The sequence below is a fragment of the Poeciliopsis prolifica genome, unplaced genomic scaffold, assembly GCF_027474105.1.
Source record: "Poeciliopsis prolifica strain line A6 unplaced genomic scaffold, Auburn_PproV2 SCAFFOLD025, whole genome shotgun sequence".
Taxonomy (NCBI): Eukaryota; Metazoa; Chordata; class Actinopteri; order Cyprinodontiformes; family Poeciliidae; genus Poeciliopsis; species Poeciliopsis prolifica.
The window spans coordinates 7,316,687-7,338,770 of NW_026562400.1; the positions used below are offsets into that span (position 1 = coordinate 7,316,687).

At 39.3% G+C, this 22,084-nt stretch overlaps 1 protein-coding gene across 3 annotated transcripts; it reads right to left on the bottom strand.

Moving 5' to 3' along the window:
• Window positions 1-10,619: 10,619 nt before the first annotated feature.
• On the bottom strand, window positions 10,620-19,009 carry LOC129370935 (B-cell receptor CD22-like). 3 transcript variants are annotated; one of them, XM_055047220.1, is made up of 13 exons: window positions 18,906-19,009; window positions 18,694-18,831; window positions 18,376-18,594; window positions 17,768-17,840; window positions 16,840-17,169; window positions 16,408-16,719; window positions 14,564-14,827; window positions 14,127-14,390; window positions 13,696-13,959; window positions 12,157-12,465; window positions 11,994-12,072; window positions 11,817-11,892; window positions 10,620-11,679 (listed from the first exon to the last, which is right to left on the bottom strand). In XM_055047220.1, exons 4-13 carry the CDS (start codon window positions 17,811-17,813, stop codon window positions 11,338-11,340), a joined length of 2,286 nt encoding a protein of 761 aa, XP_054903195.1. In that variant the 5' UTR covers window positions 17,814-17,840; window positions 18,376-18,594; window positions 18,694-18,831; window positions 18,906-19,009; the 3' UTR covers window positions 10,620-11,337. The 3 variants fall into 3 exon arrangements, 2 of the variants coding, with proteins under 2 accessions (XP_054903195.1, XP_054903194.1); XM_055047219.1 differs by having other exon boundaries at window positions 18,694-19,009; XR_008607109.1 differs by having other exon boundaries at window positions 11,658-11,679; window positions 11,817-12,072.
• Window positions 19,010-22,084: the final 3,075 nt, after the last annotated feature.

Genomic DNA, 22,084 nt, shown 5'->3' on the forward strand with positions numbered 1-22,084 from the left:
GCAGAAAAGAGGACATAAGATAAGATAGGACATAGACAAAGACAGTCGTCACCAAGAATTTTACTTACACGTTTCTGACGTAATGTTAAAAATCAGCTGCTTGGTGTCGCTGCCAAATTCATTCCAGGCTTTGCACTTTACTCTGTTCTGGTTTAATATTGGCAAATTAATTTCCTCAGACACTACATTTGCCCTGATTGTATTGTTGGTGGTGACTGATGAAATAAGAGAGTCATTTTCAGCAATATCCCAAGATATGGAAGCAAAAGGGAAGGCCTCCACGTGGCAAAAGCACCTCAGAAGATCTTCCATCAGGCTGCAGGAGGACTCGGGAAGTATGGTTGGAGCATCTATCAAGATGGAGTAAATTATTGACATTTATTATAAACTGAAATCTCTTAACTAATATGTTGTAAAATGGTGCCCAAAAGGCCAATTTTCGGAGAAGTTGCTACGAAGCATTGATTTGTGGATAGAGCTGAAAATGTTTCCTATGAACACAGCCTGTAGCTATGACAGTTATACAAATTCTGTCAGGAGAAATGGGTCAAAATTCCAACAATCATGTGGAAAAAGAGGTGCAGTATAAAGAGTGATTCTACTAAATGCAAAGGGAATGTATATCTATACACATCTAAATTTTAACAAAGTAAAAAAAGGTTGAGCATTATCTATCATTAATTATTCTGACATTTAGGAAAGACACCATGAGGCCATAATTGTCTATTTAATCAAACACCTGAATGACAATATCTGGCCCAAACTACATTGTCAGACTTTGCTGTAAAAATTTGTGATGCTTTTATCCATTGATAATTACATTTAAAAAAATATTTATTTACGTACACTGAACAAGTAGAGCCATCCAGTCTGATTGTCCTACTCCAAAGTTATTGTAAGCCATGCAGAACAGAGACGTATTTCTAGTAATGTTGTGAAAGGACATTATTCTCTCTGTTGAATTCATTTTGCTGCTAATACCCATCTGCCTTATGATCCATGAGTATGTGTGGGGTTGAGAGTTACTGTTAGCAGTGCAATTTGCAGTAACACTTCCTCCTTCTATTATTATGGGTTTTTCCAGTTCTATCTTCACATTGACAGGTTGACCTGTAGACACAAAAAATAAAGACAAATCTTTAATGATAAAATTCATAGATAAATAAATGTTTGTGTTGTTCATTTGAACTTACAATATAACTTTCACTTACCAAAAACGGTGAGGGTTATTTGAGGACTCGTTGTGGTCAAAGTCTTGAACTGAGCAGAACATCTAATTTGGGTTTTATGCATGTCTTGAGTAGCTATGCCCCGCAGTGTTTCTCCGTAGAGCCACAGGTTCCCTCTTTGTGAACTGAATGTCACTGAAGTGAAGTTCTGTAGAAACTGGCTTCTGTACCACTGAATTAATGGAGGAAAGTGTGGGCAGGAGTGCTCTATGCTGCAGTTGATCTCCAAAATACTTCCTTCTGGGATTTCACTCTGAACCGATATCCTGGGGACTCTTTTCTCTAAAAATCAAAATGAGAGCATTAATCAAATTGTGAAATACATAATATATTTTTTAAGATTAATGTTGAGGCAAACTTAGTTGAAGGGTGACAAGTATTTTATTCTTTAGGTACAATTAGAACAAACCAGAGATGGATTATGAACTGCTAAAGAGAAAAACATGATTTTAAAATTTCAAAAAATTTAAAAGATTTAATATTAAATATAGTCAGAGTTAGAAGAAAAACTTTCCTGAGCAGTTTTTAATGGGAATCCTTGATGTGAAAATATCATTGCCCTCTTTTTTAATAAACTGTTGAGTGTGATTTTTCCAATTTTTTTGGTTCAAAAAAATACCAGAGTATTGACTAGTCTGTCAATTCAAGTAACAAATTATAAACAAAGTTCTAGGATAACAAAGTAATTTCTTAGGTTTCAGAACTTCTGCAAACCACACAGAGAAGCATTCAAAAGCATTATCCACAAAGAGAGAAAACATGGAAAGTTGGTGAACCTTCCTATTTGTGGTCACCTTAAGCACCAAACACAATACTATCTATTCAAAATGCTTATTGCCACACAACTATGTCAAAACAAGTCCTTAAATTTAAGGGAAAGAACAGCATAAAGCTGAAAGACGAAGCACAAGCCTCCTCTTAAGCCCTGCTCATGTAGCAAAGAGTTAAACAGCCAGACCACATAGGATGGCCCAACTTGTCAGTGGTTATCGGTAAGCGAGTGTGTCTTCTATCTTTAACAGAAACTATCTTATGTTATCTGTCTTATGAAACAGAATTGTGAGCTACAAATCGGACAACTTTGTAAAAGACAAAAAATAATGGCATTAAGTTGCAACACTCTAGAATAGAGATATTTTGTAATGTGGTATTTTGTATATTTATGCTTGTGTATATCAGAGCAGACAAGAGCAGGTAAAAATGTGTATTATAATCAGTATCTCTGGAATTACCAGAAATACTGATAATACTTGTCACGCCCAGGCACGGATGGACACAGGGACTGAACAGTGAATACCAAACCAGACGTTTATTGGGAAATTGCTTATTCTTGGTCAGACAGGCCAGGGTCAGAACCGGGAATCCAAATCGGGATCAGGCAGTCTCAGGGTCAGACAGACAGGGGGTCGAAGCCAGGAGGTCCTTATCCAGCGGGGAGAGTCAGGGATCGGGGACAGGAGAGGAATCTAGGTAGAGACAGACAGGTTAGATACTGTGCAGTTAGCTCCAGTTACTACAGCAGGCCTGAAGGTGTTACCGCTGAGGGTTTCACAACAATCTGACGCCGTGCAGGAGGAGTTCCGTCCTAATATGGCAGCAGCTGAGGATCAGGCGGATGCCGATCAGGTGCGAGTGGTCACAGCTCAGCGGCAGCTGTGACAGGTCCCCCCCCTCAAGGCGCCCCTCAGGACAGCCGACGGTCTCCCCGACGACGGTAGAAATCCCGGACGAGCTGGGGGTCCAGGATAGCAGAACGCGCCACCCAGCTTCGCTCTTCAGGACCATAACCTTCCCAGTCCACCAGGAACTGGAGACCACGCCCCCGACGGCGCACATCCAGGAGACGGCGAACAGTGTAAGCAGGACCACCATCAACAATCCTAGGAGGAGGGGGCGAGGGTACGGGAGGACACAGGCGACTAGAGACGACAGGTTTTAATCTGAGACACATGGAACGAGGGGTGGACCTTCATAGTGCGAGGCAGGGCAAGGCGAACAGTGACTGGATTGATGACCCTAGTAATGGTGAACGGGCCAATAAAACGAGGCGAGAGTTTCTTACAGTCTGTTTTTAGAGGTATGTCCCTTGTGGACAACCAAACCTCCTGACCCGGTTGGTAACTGGGAGCGGAGGCTCTGCGACGATTGGCCAGGAGGCGATTGCGTTCAGCTGTCCGGGAGAGGGCCGCACGGGTCTGTCGCCACAAACGATGACACCGGCGAAGGTGATGCTGCACAGCTGGTACTGAGAGTTCCGATTCCTGAGAGGGAAACAGAGATGGCTGATAGCCCAAGGACACCTCAAAAGGGGACATACCTGTGGCTGTACTGGTCAGGGAGTTGTGGGCGTACTCCACCCAAGGTAGAAACCGAGACCAAGAGGCAGGATCGTTACCGACAACACAGCGAAGGGCCGCCTCCAATTCCTGGTTAACCCTCTCAGTCTGGCCATTGGTTTGAGGGTGGAACCCTGATGAAAGGCTCACTGTGGCTCCTAAGGCTCGACAAAAGGCATGCCAGACCCGGGATGTGAATTGGGCCCCCGGTCCGTAACAATGTCCACAGGGATGCCATGAAGACGAACCACATGGTGCACCAGGAGATTGGCTGTTTCCATGGCAGAAGGCAACTTGGGCAGTGCTACAAAATGGGCAGACTTGGAAAAACGGTCAACAATGGTTAAAATAACAGAGTTACCTTCAGATGGGGGAAGCCCCGTAACAAAATCCATTGAAATGTGTGACCAGGGTCGTCCTGGGACCGGCAGAGGGCACAAGTAACCAGCGGGTTGTTTGTTGCTGGACTTACCCCGATTACAAATGGTGCAGGCGGAAACGTACTGACGGGTGTCTTGAGCCATAGAGGACCACCAGAAATGACTCTGCAATAAGGTAAGTGTTCGATGGACCCCAGGATGGCAGGCAAACTTGGAAGCATGGATCCACTGGAGGACCTCAGGACGAACACTTTCAGGGACAAAACAAACGGTTCGGGGGACAGTCCGCTGGAGCGGGTTGGACCTGCTGAGCTTTCCTCACCAACTGTTCAATTTCCCAGGAGAGAGTAGCCACCACACATGAAGCCGGTAAGACACTTTCTGGTGCACTTTCCAGAGCCTCAGGTTCAAATTGACGAGAAAGTGCATCGGGTTTGCAGTTCTTGGAACCAGGTCTGTATGTTAAGACAAAGTTGAACCTTGAGAAAAACAATGACCATCTGGCATGGCGTGGAGTTAACCTTTTAGCAGACTGAATGTAAGATAGATTTTTGTGATCAGTCCAGACAATAAACGGTTGTGAGGACCCCTCCAGCCAGTGGCGCCACTCTTCCAGAGCCAGCTTAACAGCTAGCAGCTCTCTGTCCCCCACGCTGTAGTTGAGTTCAGGAGGGCTGAGTCTCCTAGAAAAAAAAGCACAAGGTAGCAGCTTGTGAGCAGAGCCAGAATGCTGGGACAGAACTGCCCCTACCCCAGTGGCCGATGCATCCACTTCCACGACAAACTGTTTCTCAGGATCCGGGTGAATGAGGACTGGTGGGGAGGTAAACAGTTGTTTGAGTTCCTTGAAGGCCATTGCTGCTTCCGGTGGCCATGTGAAGGGCTGCTTAGTTGAGGTGAGGCGAGTCAGTGGCTGGGCAACAACGCTGTAGTTTCTTAATGAACTTACGATAGAAGTTCGAAAAACCCAGGAAGCGCTGGAGTTGTTTACGAGTATTGGGTTCTGGCCACTCCACAACTGCTTTGGTTTTGGCAGGATCAGCTCTGATCTGTCCCTCCTCAATGACAAACCCCAGGAAGGTGATGGAGAAAAAATGAAACTGCATTTCTCAGCTTTAACAAACAATTTGTTCTCCAGCAGCCTCTGGAGGACCTGACGAACATGACCAACATGCTCCTCCTTCGTCCTAGAGAAGATAAGTATGTCATCCAATAGACGAACACAAAATGATTAAGGAAATCCCTCAGAACGTCATTAACAAAGGCCTGGAAGACAGCAGGGGCATTAGTTAGGCCAAAAGGCATCACCAAGTATTCAAAATGCCCTATGGAAGTTTTAAAAGCGGTCTTCCATTCATCTCCCTCACGTATCCTGACTAGATGGTAGGCATTACGTAAATCCAATTTGGAGAAGATGCTTGCCCCCTGCAGCAATTCGAATGCCGTGGACATAAGAGGTAATGGTATTTTGTTCCTAACCGTGATCTTATTTAATCCCCGATAGTCAATGCAAGGGCGTAATGTTCCATCTTTCTTCCCTACAAAAAAGAAGCTGGCACTCAGTGGGGATGACGAGCGGCGGATGACACCAGCAGCCACTGAGTCATTGATATAGGTCTCCATGGCTTCCTGTTCCTGCCTGGACAGACTGTACAAGCGACTGTTAGGCAGCGGAGCATCAGGCAGGAGCTCTATCGCGCAGTCATATGGTCGGTGAGGGGGGAGCGAGAGGGCTCGGGACTTACTGAAAACGGCAGCTAGGTTGTGATACTCGGGAGGAACCAATGACAGGTCGAGGGGATCTGGACTGTCACAAAAACTCCCACAATCAGGCTGAGCAGCACGAAGACAATTATCAGAACAGGACAGGCTCCAACTAACTATCCTACCTGCGACCCAATCAATATGGGGATTATGAAGTCTCAGCCATGGATGACCCAGCACCATGGGAAAACCGGAGGAAGGGATTACTTTAAATCTGAGAACCTCCCTGTGGTTCCCTGATGTTATCAACAGGGGGAGTGTCTGACATGTGACAGAAAACAAGAGAGAACCATTCAGACCCTTAGCAGATAATGGTGAACTGAGGGGTTCAATGGGGATGTTAAGTTTCTTAGATAAGTCTTCGTCAATAAAGTTATCCTCAGCTCCAGAATCAATTAAGGCTGTTAATGAGTGGGAAGTTGACTGGTGGCAAAGCTTAACATCAATAAGCAGGCGGCTGGTAGAGAGTTGGGGTTTGCCCGTGCTGCTCACTAGAGTCCCCACCTCTAATGAGCCTTGTCTTTTGGCCGTACAGGGCAGCTGGAAATTCTGTGCCCAGGTTTACCACAGTAGAGGCAGTCTCCTGTTTGAAGACGCCTCTGTCTTTCTGTGGCTGTCAGGTGCGTTCTACCTATTTGCATGGGTTCGTCGTCAGGGGGCGCTGGAGCCTGTGACTGGGCCGGCGGGAAAACAGGGGTGGCGCTGTTGCGCTCCACCGCAGGTGGAAACAGCCGAGGAAGCGCTGAGGCAGACTGGCCGGGTCGCTCCCGGCGTCGCTCACGAAGCCTGTTGTCCAAACGGATAGACATTGTGATTAGTGAGTTCAAGTCTTTGGCCTCATCACTGACGGACAAACCGTCTTTTAAGGCCTCAGTTAAGGCTTGATAATATACTCCTTTGAGCGCCTCATCGTTCCATTTAGTGTCAGCAGCCAGTGCGAAACTCCACCGAGAACTCGGCTGCACTACGGGAGCCTTGGCGCAGCTTCAGCAAGCGTTTTGAGGCATCCCCAACATGATCCGGGTGATCAAACACCGTGCTGAGTTCTTCAGTGAACTGTTTAAAGGTAAGGGAGGTTAACGGTGTGGTGGAGTCAAACGCTAGCGCCCAGGCTAAAGCCTGATCCCTCAGCAGTCCCATGACATAATATATTTTGGATAAATCGGAGGCAAAGGCCATTGGTTGCTGATTAAAAACCATCCGACATTGTAACAGAAAACCCCGACATTTTGACAGTTCACCTGAGAATGGCGGGGGATCGGGAACATACGGACCCCGTGAACTTGCCGGAGTGGGGAGAGCAGGAGGATCGGCCGGTAAGGAGGCGGGTGGAGGAGCAGCTGCAGCAACAGCAGCTGACGCGCCTGACGGTCCTGGACTTGAGGAAAGCGCAGAGGTTAGTTTTTCTACCTGTGAGGCCAGCTGAACGATTTCCTGATGGAGAGATTGGCTGGCCGCTTCTAGTCCAGCGAGCCGATGAACGCTTTGCCCAAGCACGACTCCTTGTCGGCTTATGATGTCCCTCAGGCGGCAGGGGGTTGCTGTTCAGTCTGGTCCATGTGTTTAATTGGTCAGATTGTTCTGTCACGCCCAGGCACGGATGGACACAGGACTGAACAGTGAATACCAAACCAGACGTTTATTGGGAAATTGCTTATTCTTGGTCAGACAGGCCAGGGTCAGAACCGGGAATCCAAATCGGGATCAGGCAGTCTCAGGGTCAGACAGACAGGGGGTCGAAGCCAGGAGGTCCTTATCCAGCGGGGAGAGTCAGGGATCGGGGACAGGAGAGGAATCTAGGTAGAGACAGACAGGTTAGATACTGTGCAGTTAGCTCCAGTTACTACAGCAGGCCTGAAGGTGTTACCGCTGAGGGTTTCACAACAATCTGACGCCGTGCAGGAGGAGTTCCGTCCTAATATGGCAGCAGCTGAGGATCAGGCGGATGCCGATCAGGTGCGAGTGGTCACAGCTCAGCGGCAGCTGTGACAATACGGTGTCAGATTACCACACAGCTGCATGGGTAACATGTTCCATTTTTGTTGCAATTCTTAAACTCTTACAGTTCTTAGCATTGAATGTCACCTCAGATAAAAAGGAAAAATTGAATTCGAATTACTAAATAAATACATACCAACAAAAATAATAACGGTTTGATGATGAAATTTCTGGGTTGCTTTAGAATCGGGGTTGATCCACACATAAACTCTTAGGTTGTTGTCAGCCATTGTCACATCTTGGATCATCAAGGTGCAGTTTCCCTCTGCAGCTTTACCCACCACATAGGTCCTTCCTCTGAACTGGGTTCCACTTGATTAAATCGTTGATCGTATACCACAGGATAATTCATATTGTGGTACTTGTACCAAATGACACGTACATGCCGCTCTGTATGGCACATCACCACAGCACAGCTTCCTTCAACTGCAGTGACTGTTGTTGGCACATGGATGGTCCAACATCTGATCACGTGGAGAACTGGCATGGAAGATGGATCCAATTTAGATTTTTGTGTTCTGACGTATACATTGTTTGTGAAGTAGATTTTTATTTTTAATTTTCTTTAGTACAACTGTCAGCCTAATATAAATGGTAACCAGAATTTTTAGCAGTATGTGAAACATTTTCAGTAAGAAAATGACACAAAATCCCAATTATTATGTTAGATAGTTTATATTTCTGTAAATAAATTTCAGTCATTTGTTTAGATTGCAGCAGATTTAACAACCTCATAACCAATTGGGTTACAATTTGCAGTAATGTCAGTGTAATGCAAATGAATCCAATACTTGAAAAAAATCGGTGTCAAACATAAAATGGTTCTTCAGTACAAGATACAGGTTAAGGTACCACCACTGATGATGCAGAGCAGTCTAAGCAGACAAGCAGGTTCCATGAAGACAGTGGTCACTTTTAGAGTCCTCAAGATCCTAAAACACAATAAATGTAGAAATATTTCAGCAGATCATGTTGACTGGGTCCATCACAATCATTTTTGCCTAGACATCATTTTCTCATGCCACTGACAAAGTTCTTCAGCAGATGTTAAATATTGGTTTAGAGGAGATCGTTTTTAATGTAAGATGATCTGATTTGTAGGATACAACTGCAGCCTTTAAACCATCATTTCATTCACTGCATACATCTACTAGAGCGCTTACCTTGTCAGATGAGCTGCTGTGAATATGTGATGAACCACTTGTGTGTTGCTGCTTTTAAGTCCAGCAGTTTTGACCACAGCCTAATCGCTTGCACGTTCCATCACTTGTAGACTTAAATAAGACCTTCTGCGTCTACAGAAGTTAACCAGAAGAAGAAGACCACCTGAAAAAGAAGCTTTCTTGGTTATATTTTTTGAATGGGTATTTTCTAATAATTAAAAATTAAATCTCACATTTATGCCTGCATTATGTTTTCTATTTATTTTTTTCTAAACAAAAAGCAGACAACTCCAATTTTTTTGGGGAATTTGCTGTGTTCTCAGAAAGCAGCAAGTTTTCATCCTATCAAAATTCATTCTGATCTGTTGTTAGGCAGATAAACCACTGTGATAGTTCGATGATTCTGAGTCTGGATCGAGCCCATTATGAGAGAAGCAGTGAAGTTCAGAACCAAGGTCTTAAATTTAGTTTTGTCTTGATTCTCCTGAAATGTTTTGTGAGTGTCCCCCATTGTGGGAATCCATGTCAGAGCTAGAATATGAGGGACACATGGACGTGGAGCAGAGTTCAGACTCACTGACTCTCCCTCCTTTACCTTCAGTGTGGACTGAGTCAGATTTGGTGAAGAAAAAATTATCTGGAAGTAAAGTTCAGAGTTCATTTTTGTTAAATGATCAGTCATTTTTTTTGTCTTATGATCAGCAAAATGAGTTATTTTAACAGAATTTATCAATTAAAATTCTGTATGTGGATATTTAAGCCTATCTGTAACTTTGAAAATCACTTTCTTATTTGTGAATGTGTATTTTACATTATGCTTACACTCCTGTCTGAAATTATAGCCTTTCTGTGATGAAGCTGCATATTGCTGAAAGTTGAGATGCAGTTTTTTCTTGTTAGGTTTCCTGTTACTGGATTTGTCTCAGTCAGTTGTGAGGCCAAATTTGGACTGAAAACCCATTTAGCTTCACGTGTCACTTAAGTTGCCTCTATGTTCACTACTTATGTCAAAAGAGCAGGGAAGGGTCACCTAGGATCCTGAGAGAATTCTGCACTGACAAAACACTTTGCTGATCATTTCTTATTTAAAATACTGCCACACACACAGGTCCTGATTGTCAATGTTTTAATGTGTACAGGTCAGCAATTTGTTGGCTAAATGAGGATGTTCAAACACAAATTCGATTTTTGTATAAATTGAATTTGCAAATTAATGCATTGTCTTGTTTTAGTTTATATGGCCAATTTAAACGACATGTTTAAATAGTAACGTCGATCAAATAAAAAAGCATATAATCTTTTCAAGAATATAATATAAATCATGAGAAAGATTAGTTGAGGATATGCAGCCCTATGTATCAAATTATGAATAAAAACATAGTCAGCTTTTAAAAATAACATTGTCAATCCCCCTCCACATGGACATTGCAGCCCTCAAATAAAAATGTTCTTTCACTCCAAAATAAATCTTTATGCTTTTAGTCTGCCTTTCATTTGGGACTGTTTCAAAGGCATTGAAACCTGGAAACTTTTAAATACATGTTCACAGTTAAAAATATTTAATTACATTTCAATTATATCAGTTTAAATTCACCTTGCACTAACAATGTAACGAGAAGTAAAACCAAGAGTTCCAGGCATCTTTTTGTTGTGAATGTTGAGCAAATTACAAACTGTCAATATATAAGTAACAAGAACTTATATTTTTTTTCTGGTAAAATGCAGCAGATAAAGAAAGTTCAAAATGTATGTTTTTGTAAAGTTGTTTATTATTTTAACAAATAAGATATTATCATGTATCATCCTGATATTGTAAATTAGTGGGATAATCAGCAGTCATGGAGCAAAGATCCTTAGTTAAAAGCCTGGAGCTAAGAGGGACAGAATATGTTCCATGGGATGTCAGTGCATTACATGGAGAAAAGATCCATGTTATGGACAAACTTAAAACAAAACAGAATTACATGAACTGTCTTTAGAAATCAGCTAACATGGACTGAAGAGAGAAGGAGACAGAGAAAACGACTCTGCAAGCAATGGACATGCAAACATCATGCATAAACATCCCAGCTTGGGTTTTTTGATGTTAAGTTCCAACTTTATATGATAATATTGGCTCCAAAAGTCACACAGGGCTTCACATGCTTTTCAATGTCCAAGTGGCCAAACAAACTCACGTAAAGCATACTCCATTTTAACTTTCCCTGCTTGCTGTATGATGTGTCATTACATTTTTTTTTCTGTTGTGTATTTAGGAAACATTTGAACAGAGAATTTTATGATCCTACATGCACTGAGTATGCACAGTGTAAGTCTAGATGTGTATGCTTGGGGTACTAATGGGTGAATGAAATGAATAAGTGTAAGCCACGAGGACCTTGTTCTTTTTAAGGCCTCCTAGATTTTCAATGTTTAACTTTTATTTCATTTGAGTTTATTTTCACTATTATGTCCAGAGAATGATAATTTACTGAGACTCTGGGGTTTTGGTCCAAAATTTAACCTGAGCATATACAACCTCTGATTCCTTTCTTATTTTTTTAGTCTTATCTTCAGTGTGCAGACTTCCTACTTCTTTTTCACTGCTCACACAATGTTCTTCCCCATTCTCACACTTTTTCTCATTCAAACAAGAGCCATCGGACAGTTCAAGGTTCACGTAAATATCTTCCTCCTTCGCTTTGTTATTTTTTCTCCATTTTGAACGAGCATACGCCACATCTTCACTTTTGTCTGCTGAGCTTTTAGTCATTTTTTCTGGATGATTGGAGCTTAGATCAGTTCCAGTTGAAGGTTCGCGGTTGTCGGCCTGAAAAAAGAAATACAGAATATGAACAACTTCTTAAATTGTTAAATGGCTACTGAAATGGAAGAGAGGCCTTGAAAAACAAAAATATTTTAGAAAAAAAAATAATAATAATTTGTAACAAAGCAATGTCAATATACCGTGGTTTGCTCTTTGGCTCCATGTTGACCTGAAGCAGCTGTGACACTTTTAGGTTTATAGTGAGTCTTCTGAAACCTACAAAAAATGCAGGTTTATTTTTTTGGTGAACAACACAGAGCTGCAAAGAAAGCATAATAGACTTTTCCATAAAAAAACCAAAATACCGCATATCCTACCCAATAACAAGCAGCAAAGTGCATACTATAAGTAGAAAAACTACAACAGTGGCGATGAACAATGGCATCCAGATTTGACCTGCAAAAAAAGTAAGATTACTCTGCTCCATTAAATTTATAATCCATCATAAATTTAATTTGCAAATTTATAGACAAGACATACTTTCATTTTCTCTTGAGTTTTCAAGGCAGCTGACACAAAACTCTTTTCTGGCTGATCCCAAAGAATTGGAGCTGAAGCACTGCAAGGTGGACAGATCCCTGTCCTGTGGTTCATCAACAGTGATGATGCTCCTCATGTATGAGCTATTTACAAAGTCATGTGTAATCACCATCTGGCTAGATTGAATAACTGGTTTTCCGTTCAAGTACCAATGTGTTGTTGGAGACGGGTTTCCTGCTGTTTCACAGGAACAGCTGACTTGATTTGAAGTTTTCATGCATTTAGATGAAAATAAGATCTGTGAAGGAACTGAAAGAAAGAAAGAGATAAAATGAAGATGCTGCATATAAAAATAAATGCTATAATACAAAGATATATTACAAATAATTGTAAAAACTTTAACAAAACATAAAAATGTATTTTAAAATCTTGTTTGGCAAATACGTAAAATGGCTTGATCAAACACACTTGTTTAAGGTTGATAAATGTGACAATTGGCCATAAATCTGATGACAGTCAATTCACTGTTTGTAAAAACAAAATTATGTCACAATTCTTAAGGAGCAAAATTTGATTCGTCTTTTGTCTTTTTTTTTAAATCTGCATTCAGGGAATACCAGATACCAGAGCTAGGTGACTGCATATGTTTGCTGTACAAAAGGAAATATGGGTACAGTACCCTGATTGCATGATTGATTTAATTGAAATGTGGCTTTGTCCCTGGTTGCACAAAGACATATGAACCTGTGTTAATATGACCTCTGACCTTCTGGATTGTACCTGAGTATGTCTTATGTGCATTAAATATCTGGGTTAATTTATCACCTGAGAATATATGTTAACTGAAATTGCTGTGCAACGGTTTTTAGAAGTTAAGATCGAGATCTTGCACACATAATTCAACTGAACCATAATTGGTTGTAGAATTATATTTCGGAAAAACAAGTCAGTCTTGAAAGTGTGCATTAGTTACATTTAATTCATTCAATTTATTTTAATAACCTTTTCAAAAGAGGAACTTCTAGAAGTAGTGTTAGTGCCTTGTAAATTTTATTTCTGTTTGAGTAATATAATTTTGAACAAACAATTTTCTTCAATTTACTAAACAGGTTCCTCTTTCAGATGTTCCTAATTTACCAGGTCTGTCAACTTCCCTCCCCAACATTCAATACCAGGTGATGATTAATTGACCTAAGGTGGGCCCAGGTGCTGGTCACTTACTCTAGTCTCTTTAGGGGAAACCATCTCAGCTCCAGATGGTGGACCATCAGTTGCTGAACCCAAGCTGCTAAACCACAGGATTCCCTAGTATTTACGAGATTCCCTCTTATGGTGGCCTGCCTTTTCAAATTATGAAAATGGATCTTAGTCTGAACTTTCACCTCTTGCCAATAGTGAGATTCATCAAGAGATGGAGCACCAAAAAAAAAAAAAACAGCTCCCAGGATTTAAGTTCTTTACAATGCTGACAAAATGATTAGTTGAAAGGAATCAGAAAAACATATCAAACATGAAGGTTTTCTCTAACTTCATACATACACAGAACATCAATGTGACGGAGGTTGGAACGTTCTTCTCCCAAATCATTTTGAGCCTTGCAGAAAAAAGTCTCTCTGTCTGTAGTTGTTTTAAAATTTAAAATCTTTCCAGACCCGGTGACGATTTCCTGGGCTGCTTTGACTTCATACCAGGTGTAATTCTGCTCTGCTGGGTTGGCATCACTATTGCATGTCAGAGACACGTTACTGTTGTCCAGAATTGGACCAGCAGGACTGACTGAAACTGTGACATTCTTAGGGGAATCTAGAAATAAGAGACATGATACATTGTTAATATCACCACGAATCAAATATTTTTTCAAAGTCTAACTACTGAAGGACATTGACTCTATATTTTCCAATTTTGCTGAAACTGATGAATACTGATGTTTATAGTGAACTTGGTGTTTGTGATCTGAATTGTATACATACACAGAACATCTATGTGAGTGATGTTTGAATATTGTTCTCCAAGATCATTTCCAGCCTTGCAGAAAAAGCTCTTTTGGTTTGTAGACAATATAATATATAAAATCTTTCCAGTTCCAATGACAATTTCCTGTCCTCCATCAGCTCCATACCAGGTGTAATTCTGCTCTGCTGGGTTTGCATCACTGTTGCATGTCAGAATTACATTGCTATTTTCTTGAATTGGACCAGAGGGATTGACTGAAACTGAGACATTTTTAGGGGAATCTAAAAACATAAATATTACAATGTTAACCTGAGCACAAATCAAATGTCTTTACAAAGTTGAAACAGTTGAAGAACATTGACTGGATATTTCCCAATTTTGCAAAAACTGGTAAAATTTGGTGTTTATTGTAAACTTTATGGACGTTTGTGATCCCATTGGATCTGATACATACACAGAACATCTATGTGAGTGATGCTGGAACGTTGTTCTCCAACATCATTTTCAGCCATGCAGACAAAACTCTTTCTGTTCCCAGATACTGTGATGTTTAAAATCTTTCCAATTCCAATGACAATTTCCTGTCCTTCATCAACTCCATGCCAAGTGTAATTCTGTTCTGCTGGGTTGGCATCACTGTTGCACGTCAGAGTCACATTGCTGTTCTCTAGAACCAAACCAAGTGGACTGACTGAAACTGTGACATTCTTAGGGCAAACTAAAAAAAGACAAATGACACATTATTAATATGGACACTAATCAAATATCTTTACAGAGCTGTGACAACTCAAGGACACTTCTGGAAACTTCGTTGTTGCAAATATAATATGAATTGGTGATCTAATGAAGTCTTATCCTTGCACAGAACATCCATGTGTCAGAGGTTAGAAGACTAATGTCCAATGTCACTTTCAGCTTTGCAGAAAAAAAGTATTTGTGCTGCACAAACTTTAATGTTTAAAATCTTGCCCTCCATACAATTATTAATTCTTGATAATAATTAATTTGTATAATTCTGCAATGTTGGTTTGGCAATGGTGCTGCAAGTCATTGTTGCATCACTCGTCTCTAGAACTGTACAAAAGTGACTGCCTGAAACTTCTGTATTTTCAGGGAAAGCCAAGAAGAGGTAAGCAAATTATTTAAACCCTGTAATGTACAGGAGATTCATAGCAGGCATATGGTAAAACATATATGCTAGTATATTGTGAAACTATTCTGAGTGGGGAAAAGAAAGAAAATAATAATTTCACTGTTGTTCAAAATAGAGGGGTTATGAGCACTGTTTCCTTGCAGCAATAATGTCTTTTCAAATGCAGCGGACATGTTCTCCCTGCCTGGGCATGCCTAATTTCTTTCCATGTCATCCTGCACTTTTTTCACAATGGAAAGACAAACATTTTAGGCTGGTTGACAGGCAAGGGATATTAACTAAATCAATAGCATTAAGTGTGTATTTGGGTTTATTTTTATATGTCGAATGAGTAATCCTGTGGTGGACTGATGACCTTTTTAGTGTTTGCCCTTCCTGATAGGCTCTAGTTACTCTACCATGTTTAACTACAGGTTTCAGATTAGGTTTCAAAACTAGAAGATCGACCCATGGTGGGTCAACAGGAAGAGTCGGAAAATTTGGGAACAACGGAAGATCTATAAATCTAAGAAATTCTGTGAATTGTCTAACCATACATTTTACAATGATTATGTTTTTGTATTATTATAATTACTTATGAACTCTTAGTTTGAAAAAAACATCTTCTCAAACTTCATTTTCCATTATTTCTCAGTAAGAAGGTTGTTTTTTCGGTTCCCTGGTCTGATATATGTAGATTGTGATTTGTTACATTTGTTGTGAACTTCTTGAAGCAAGCTAATTTTGATTTCGTAAAGCGATTCTCTACAAAGTTTGATAAATATTAAAAGTTTTTAGCCCAGTGCCTACTCAGGGTCATCCAACTAGGTCAATTCTTCCCATTTGAAAGCTGACTGGTAAGTTGATTTAGCATTTTTGTGTGGTACACTTTTACATCTTATGTTATAGGTTTTGATTGTTTCTTTTTACTCTGATGAAGGTTAAACACCAGCATGTTTGTGTGGTAACAAACATACTAACTTTAGTTTTCTCCACATTTAATGTTTAGTGCATTTAACTATTAATCATGCAGTCTAAATACCATTAGATTCCATCTTAATTTTTAGAAACTAAATAAACTTCTTTAAATGTTGTGTCTAAATCTAAAAGCTAGATGTAAACAAAAACCCTGAGCTGTGATTTTAAAAGAAGATAAAGAAACTTACACAAAACATCTGGAATTAAGGATGTAGTAAAAGCTGCATCAGGGCTTCCATCTTGTTTCTTGTACGCAGCAGTGCAGGAAATGTTCTGCTCATGATGGAGATGAGAAGCAATGAAGTTCATAACAGAGGTCTTGAATTTGGTTTTGTCCAGATTCTCATGCAGTGTTTCCTGAATGTTCCCCAGTGTTGGGGTCCAAGTCAGATTTGGAGGATGAGGCAGACACGGAGCCGGAGCAGAGCACATCAGACTCACTGACTCTCCCTCCTTTATCTTCAGAGTGGATGGAGTCAGAGTTGGTGAGGGAAAATGATCTGGTTGGAAGTTTCAGGACTAATTTATTATCAGTGTGTCAGTAAAATACAATAAATTCAAAGTTAGCTGCCTCAACATAATTTATCCATCAAAATTCTGCATGTGTATGTGAAACCTACCTGTGACCTCAATTTTTACAGATGGTGGGATAAAACTGTATTTTAGATCATTTTTACAGTCGATTCTGAAGTGATAAGTCTTGGTATGCAAAGTTTGCATATTGTTGAAAGTTGTGGTGCAGTTTTTCATTGTTAAGTTTCCTGTTTTAGGACTGCTGTCAGATAGTTGTGGAACATTTTTTGGGGAACACCATATAGCTTCACAGGTGTCATGTAAGTACTGTTCAAATGTCTGCTCTACGTCAAAAGAGCAGGGGACGGTCACGCACGATCCTGTCATAACTTGTACAGTCTGTGGCAATTTAGTTTGAAATTTGTTACAGTTGGTGCCTGAAAAAAAAAATATTCAAAGAAAAAAATGCAGCAATCTTTCATGACTTCAAAAACAGCAATAAGTTGAACATCAAGACTTTTCGCAGTTCATCTTTCATACTGTTACAGTGAAGAGGTTATTGTTGGAAATAGTTTTTGGTTTGTCTCAGATTTTTGCTTTACAACTTGTTTCATAAAAGTTCACACTGTTCATGTAAACACTGTGTAAATATGAGTCATGTTTCCCAGTAATGTGCAATTTATGAAAATTTATGATAATTTGAGTTCATCAACCAATAAAGTTGGAGTAAACAACACACTGAAAGAATGAAACAGATTAAATATTCAGGTATTTAATGATTTTAAAATTGTTTTTTTCAAACATTTGTTTATATGCTGCTAATATAAATTCTCAACAAAATGAGAATTTCTGATGAAGGTTAACATTTACAATTTGATGTATAATTTAAATTATACAGTGTTCTCATGAAAACTCCAGTATTTATTTAATAATTTCATTTGAATTATTCTACAAACACTCCAATCTGGAATGATGTACATATTCAGTGTTATGAAAACTTTAGCAAAGTTTAAATGTAACCAATTAGAAATTCACCTTGTAGTAAAGAGCCGATGAGAAGAATCATCAGACATCCAGTCATGTTTGTTGAACAGATGTCGTGTTTACTCTGCAAACAACATAAACCATTTGTGATCATCTTATTTATGTACTTTAAAAGAAAATTAACTAAATTATCTAAAAAACTAGATGAACTTTGATTTATGTTGTGTCTTTTTACCATTCCGTTTTCTTCTAGTATTTTGAGGCCATGATTTGGCAAGAAGTGTCATTCAGTAGTAAAATGAACCAAAATGGTAAATTATTAAAAATAACATTTCACTACTGCTTTTAAAATGAGAGGCTTCAGAGATGATTTATTTTTTAAGAACACTTAACATTTATAGTGTGTCAATTAACTGACAAAAAAGAGCCAACCCTATAATTTAATTTTAGTGTTTTATGAAATTACTATTGTACAATTAAAATAAATGGAAGAAATTGAAAAAAGAGAGGTTAATGCAGACAAAATAACAGCAACTTCCTAACACTGTCTTAAAACCACAAGTAAATTAAACATTTCTTAATGCAATTTATTAGATTTTAATCTTTCCTTCTAGATATGCATTTGCCATAAAATCCAAAATTCAATTCAAATGTCTCACCTTGTAATTGAAATCCCAAAACTCTTTGTTTTCCTTGTTTGTTTTACCAAATAAGTTTATTCCAGTAAATCCAATTATCAATGAAGATTATGTTAACCTGGTTTAAAAAGCCCTGTTTCCAGCGTGAAGTATCAAACAGACAATGACTTTATGTTTACGCAATCAGTGGAAAAGTCATCTTCCTTAAAAGAGTCCACACCTACTCAGAAGCAGCAGGTACTGAAAAAGAGGTACCAAATTAAACATTCACCATCTGACAATAACAACTTCCCCAGAGAAAAGTAAACAATCCCATCAGATTTGACTCTGTAAACTCACCCACACATCTAGCATCAGTTGCTTATTGATTTAGTGTGCAAATGTTCCATCCCTGACGTAAACCTACTGCTGATTTTGTGTAGACAATATTGTAGCTGCATAACTCCCCCGACTTCCTCTTCCCGCTTCCTTCTGCTTCTGAAAGAATGAGACGTGCTACCAGCTGTCCATCTAACAGCTAAATTGAGTTTCCTAAATCTGCCGAGTATTACCTTGTCCAGAACTGAGGTAAACGCTCCGTAAGCTGGCCTCCATCTGAGTGCCGCATCCTGCTTCCCCTGGTGAATTAGACAGGCTCAGCATCCTGCAGCCGACATGTTTGTGGCCGCTTTTCCTCTTTGTTACAATGTACACTTGTTTCTGAACAAGGTTATTTTTAGCGACTCATCCAAATTCCAAGAATGTTATTGGGCTAAGGCAACCTATTAAAACTTTTTCCACCTTTTTCTCTCCAGAATGAAGCGTCATGGCTATTTTAGAACCGTCAAAGAACTTCGAAGTGTTTTAGATTTTCTTTATGCTAAATATTTTATTAGCAATACAACTTTAAGAGGGTCAGTGCAGCTTAATTTCAGTAGCAGAAGTAATCAAATAAAAATTCATCATCTTATTTAACCTATATTTTTTTAATGCTGACTGAGAACTAAAAGGGAACCTAAAATCTCCTGCATGGGAATAATGGGATGACCTTGGGTTATCTTGACAACAAACATGGATCAAATATTAACCACATAACACATAATGTGTGAAGCACATTTATTACATCATGTTGTAAGTGAACTATATATACTTGTGGAATCAAGCTGCTTTTTGTTAATATCAGTGTCAATAGAGATTTAGCTCACTACAGAAAATTACACAGTCCACTCGAGAACTGAAGACAAAAAACAAAGCATATGCTCATACTCGGAGTTAAATTAAAACCACTATGACTACAAATTGAATTTATGCCTACTGTTTCGAAACACTCTCTACGTTCTGCAATACTGACATCTAGTGGTAATTTCAATGCACCGGAGTTGTGAATGAAATTAACATCTTTCAAATCAGAAGTCTGTTTCATTCATACCATTTTCATTAAACTCATGTTCTCCAAAGCAATCTGAGATTAAGTAGTTTATATAAAATTGAAAGGAGGATGTTACAATAAACATGACCTTTTTCAAGGTCATGTGACACCTTTTTTTCTGTTGTACTGTAAATAATTATTATTCCATGAATTATTCTTTTCATTTTATTTCTATTTGAGAACTTATAACTTCATGTGATGATGTCATTATAGTGATTGATATAAGAAGAGGCTCTCAGTAACATTCAAAGATTTCCACTGTTTTGGGCTTAAATCTGCTCCTCTTCTGGCTCACTACCTCTCCAGCATTAGAGAAGACCCACTGGCAGGGCACAGATGAAACTCAGACTCTCACACAAGTTTTTTTAATACACTCAAAATCACACACGACCACTCAGCCTAACTGTCTACAGTACCTAAACTCAGATTCTCACAGACTTGACTCCATGCACGCAACCACTCAAGTTCGGACTCTAACTATATCTTATGATTTCTTACTTATGCAAATACATGTCCACCTTTTCAAAAATCCACAGTTTGGGAATAAATTCAGTTTCATTTTAAAGCCTAAAATGAGACAAGACCTGTCCATTCAGAATTCCTGCAAATCAGCACATGAGGAGCTGCATGTCACAAGTAGTCCAAGACACCAGAAAAAATGAGGCCTTTTTTAGGAGTGGTCACATAATTTTTGGGATGTTGACTATGCACATACATGTGCAGCGCACCACCACATGTATTTGGCTCCAAACTGTTCATTTGGCTCCAAACTGTGTTGAGTAGGAGGTGTCGAGCAGCACATCACTAATCATATGAACTACTACTTGTGCAAAGCTCCTAAGAAGGGTTGCTAATGCCACAATGAAGTAGCTTTTTAGTGACGATGTGCTGAAAATGTAGCGGTGAAAAGAGTAGAAGCTTCTGAAAGAGATAGAGTCTAAATTCAAGGCAAAGTCAAATTTATTTTAAATGCATGTTTTATATATATATTTACAGCATTTTTTACAACAACTGAAAGTAAATTTACTTGACTGTGCTTAAAATGGCAATGTGTCTAGAAAGCGCATAATACTCCATTTTTAATAAACTGTTATAGTTTGAAAGCCCATAACACAAATCAGATATGTAAAACGTAATGCAATGTTATTTACTTTCATCTGTGTACCTTACAAAGCCATGGATTACAAATATCACAAAATTGTAGAGATGATAAAAAAAGTCTTTATAACATATGGCAAAATAATTTACAGCCCCTGGCCTCTTGAAGCTGTGCAGGCTTCTTTTTGTTATGCAGGGTCAGCTGTGACAGAACACCTTTCTGATTGGCTGCTTGGAGGATGCAAGGAGAGCAGCCACCCCATTGGACCAGCAGAGGATTATCAGGCCAATCAGATGTTGATGAGCCTCACCTGCTCCCTACAAAAGGCTCCTGAAACCTTTTCTCCAGGGCAGCATCTTGTAGGAAGAGGGTTCATACTGTTTCCCACCTTTGCTGTTTACAACTGCTTTGGGTAGTTTTGAACTATTTTATTCATGCTTGTTCTACTAAGCAGTTTCACTTAACATTAGCGAGAAGCTTGTATATGGGAAGCTTGGTGCTGCCTTTGTCCTTTATTTTGGGCTGTTTTGAGTTTACTTTAGACTGGCATGTTTGAACATTTTGTAATTCAATTTGTACTTAATATTCGTGAATTTGTTTGTCCTTTTCTTTTGTTTTGATTGGGTTAAGTTGTATTGTGTTTTGGTTTTGTGAAACCATCTTTTTTGTAATAGATAATTTTACATTCCCCTTATTTTTTCTGGACACATCTTTATGTTACCGTCCCTGAACCCCTAGATCGTGGAGGTGTAACAGACAGATATTGGATGACCAAATTCTGAAAGTATAAATTCATTTACAAATGCTATATTGTATATATATATATACAATATAGCATATTCTGTCACAGCCAAAGCAAACCAGTAAAATGAAAAATCTTAAATTAGCATACAGCATCTTGAACATCTTTAGATATGACCAGTTAATACTACAGTTACAACAGACTAGAGTCAAATTATTTTAAAAACTCATCCTATTACAAACTTTTAAGTTGTTGTTAGTTTGTGGGTGTGTTTACAACTGTTCTTCCTAATTTGATTAAAGGCAGCAAAACATCAGAGCAAAATGTTTTTCCACAGCAGTAAAAAAGCAGGTTATAATTATCTAGCTTATTTTTTCTGTCTCGTCTTCCTTGTGTTGACATAGACGGGTTCTTCTTCTGTGTGTCGTTTCTAAAGTTAAAGAAGAAATATGAACGAAACAAATTAGGCTATTTCAAAAAC

Coding starts and splice junctions, on each gene's coding strand:
- LOC129370935 (XM_055047220.1), bottom strand. CDS start 17,813: ATGACTGGATGTCTGATGATTCTTCTCATCGGCTCTTTACTACAAG. Junction 17,170..17,767: donor CATCGGCTCTTTACTACAAG/GTGAATTTCTAA, acceptor TTTTTTTTTCAG/GCACCAACTGTAACAAATTT. Junction 14,828..16,407: donor CTTAATTCCAGATGTTTTGT/GTAAGTTTCTTT, acceptor GTCTTTTTTTAG/TTTGCCCTAAGAATGTCACA.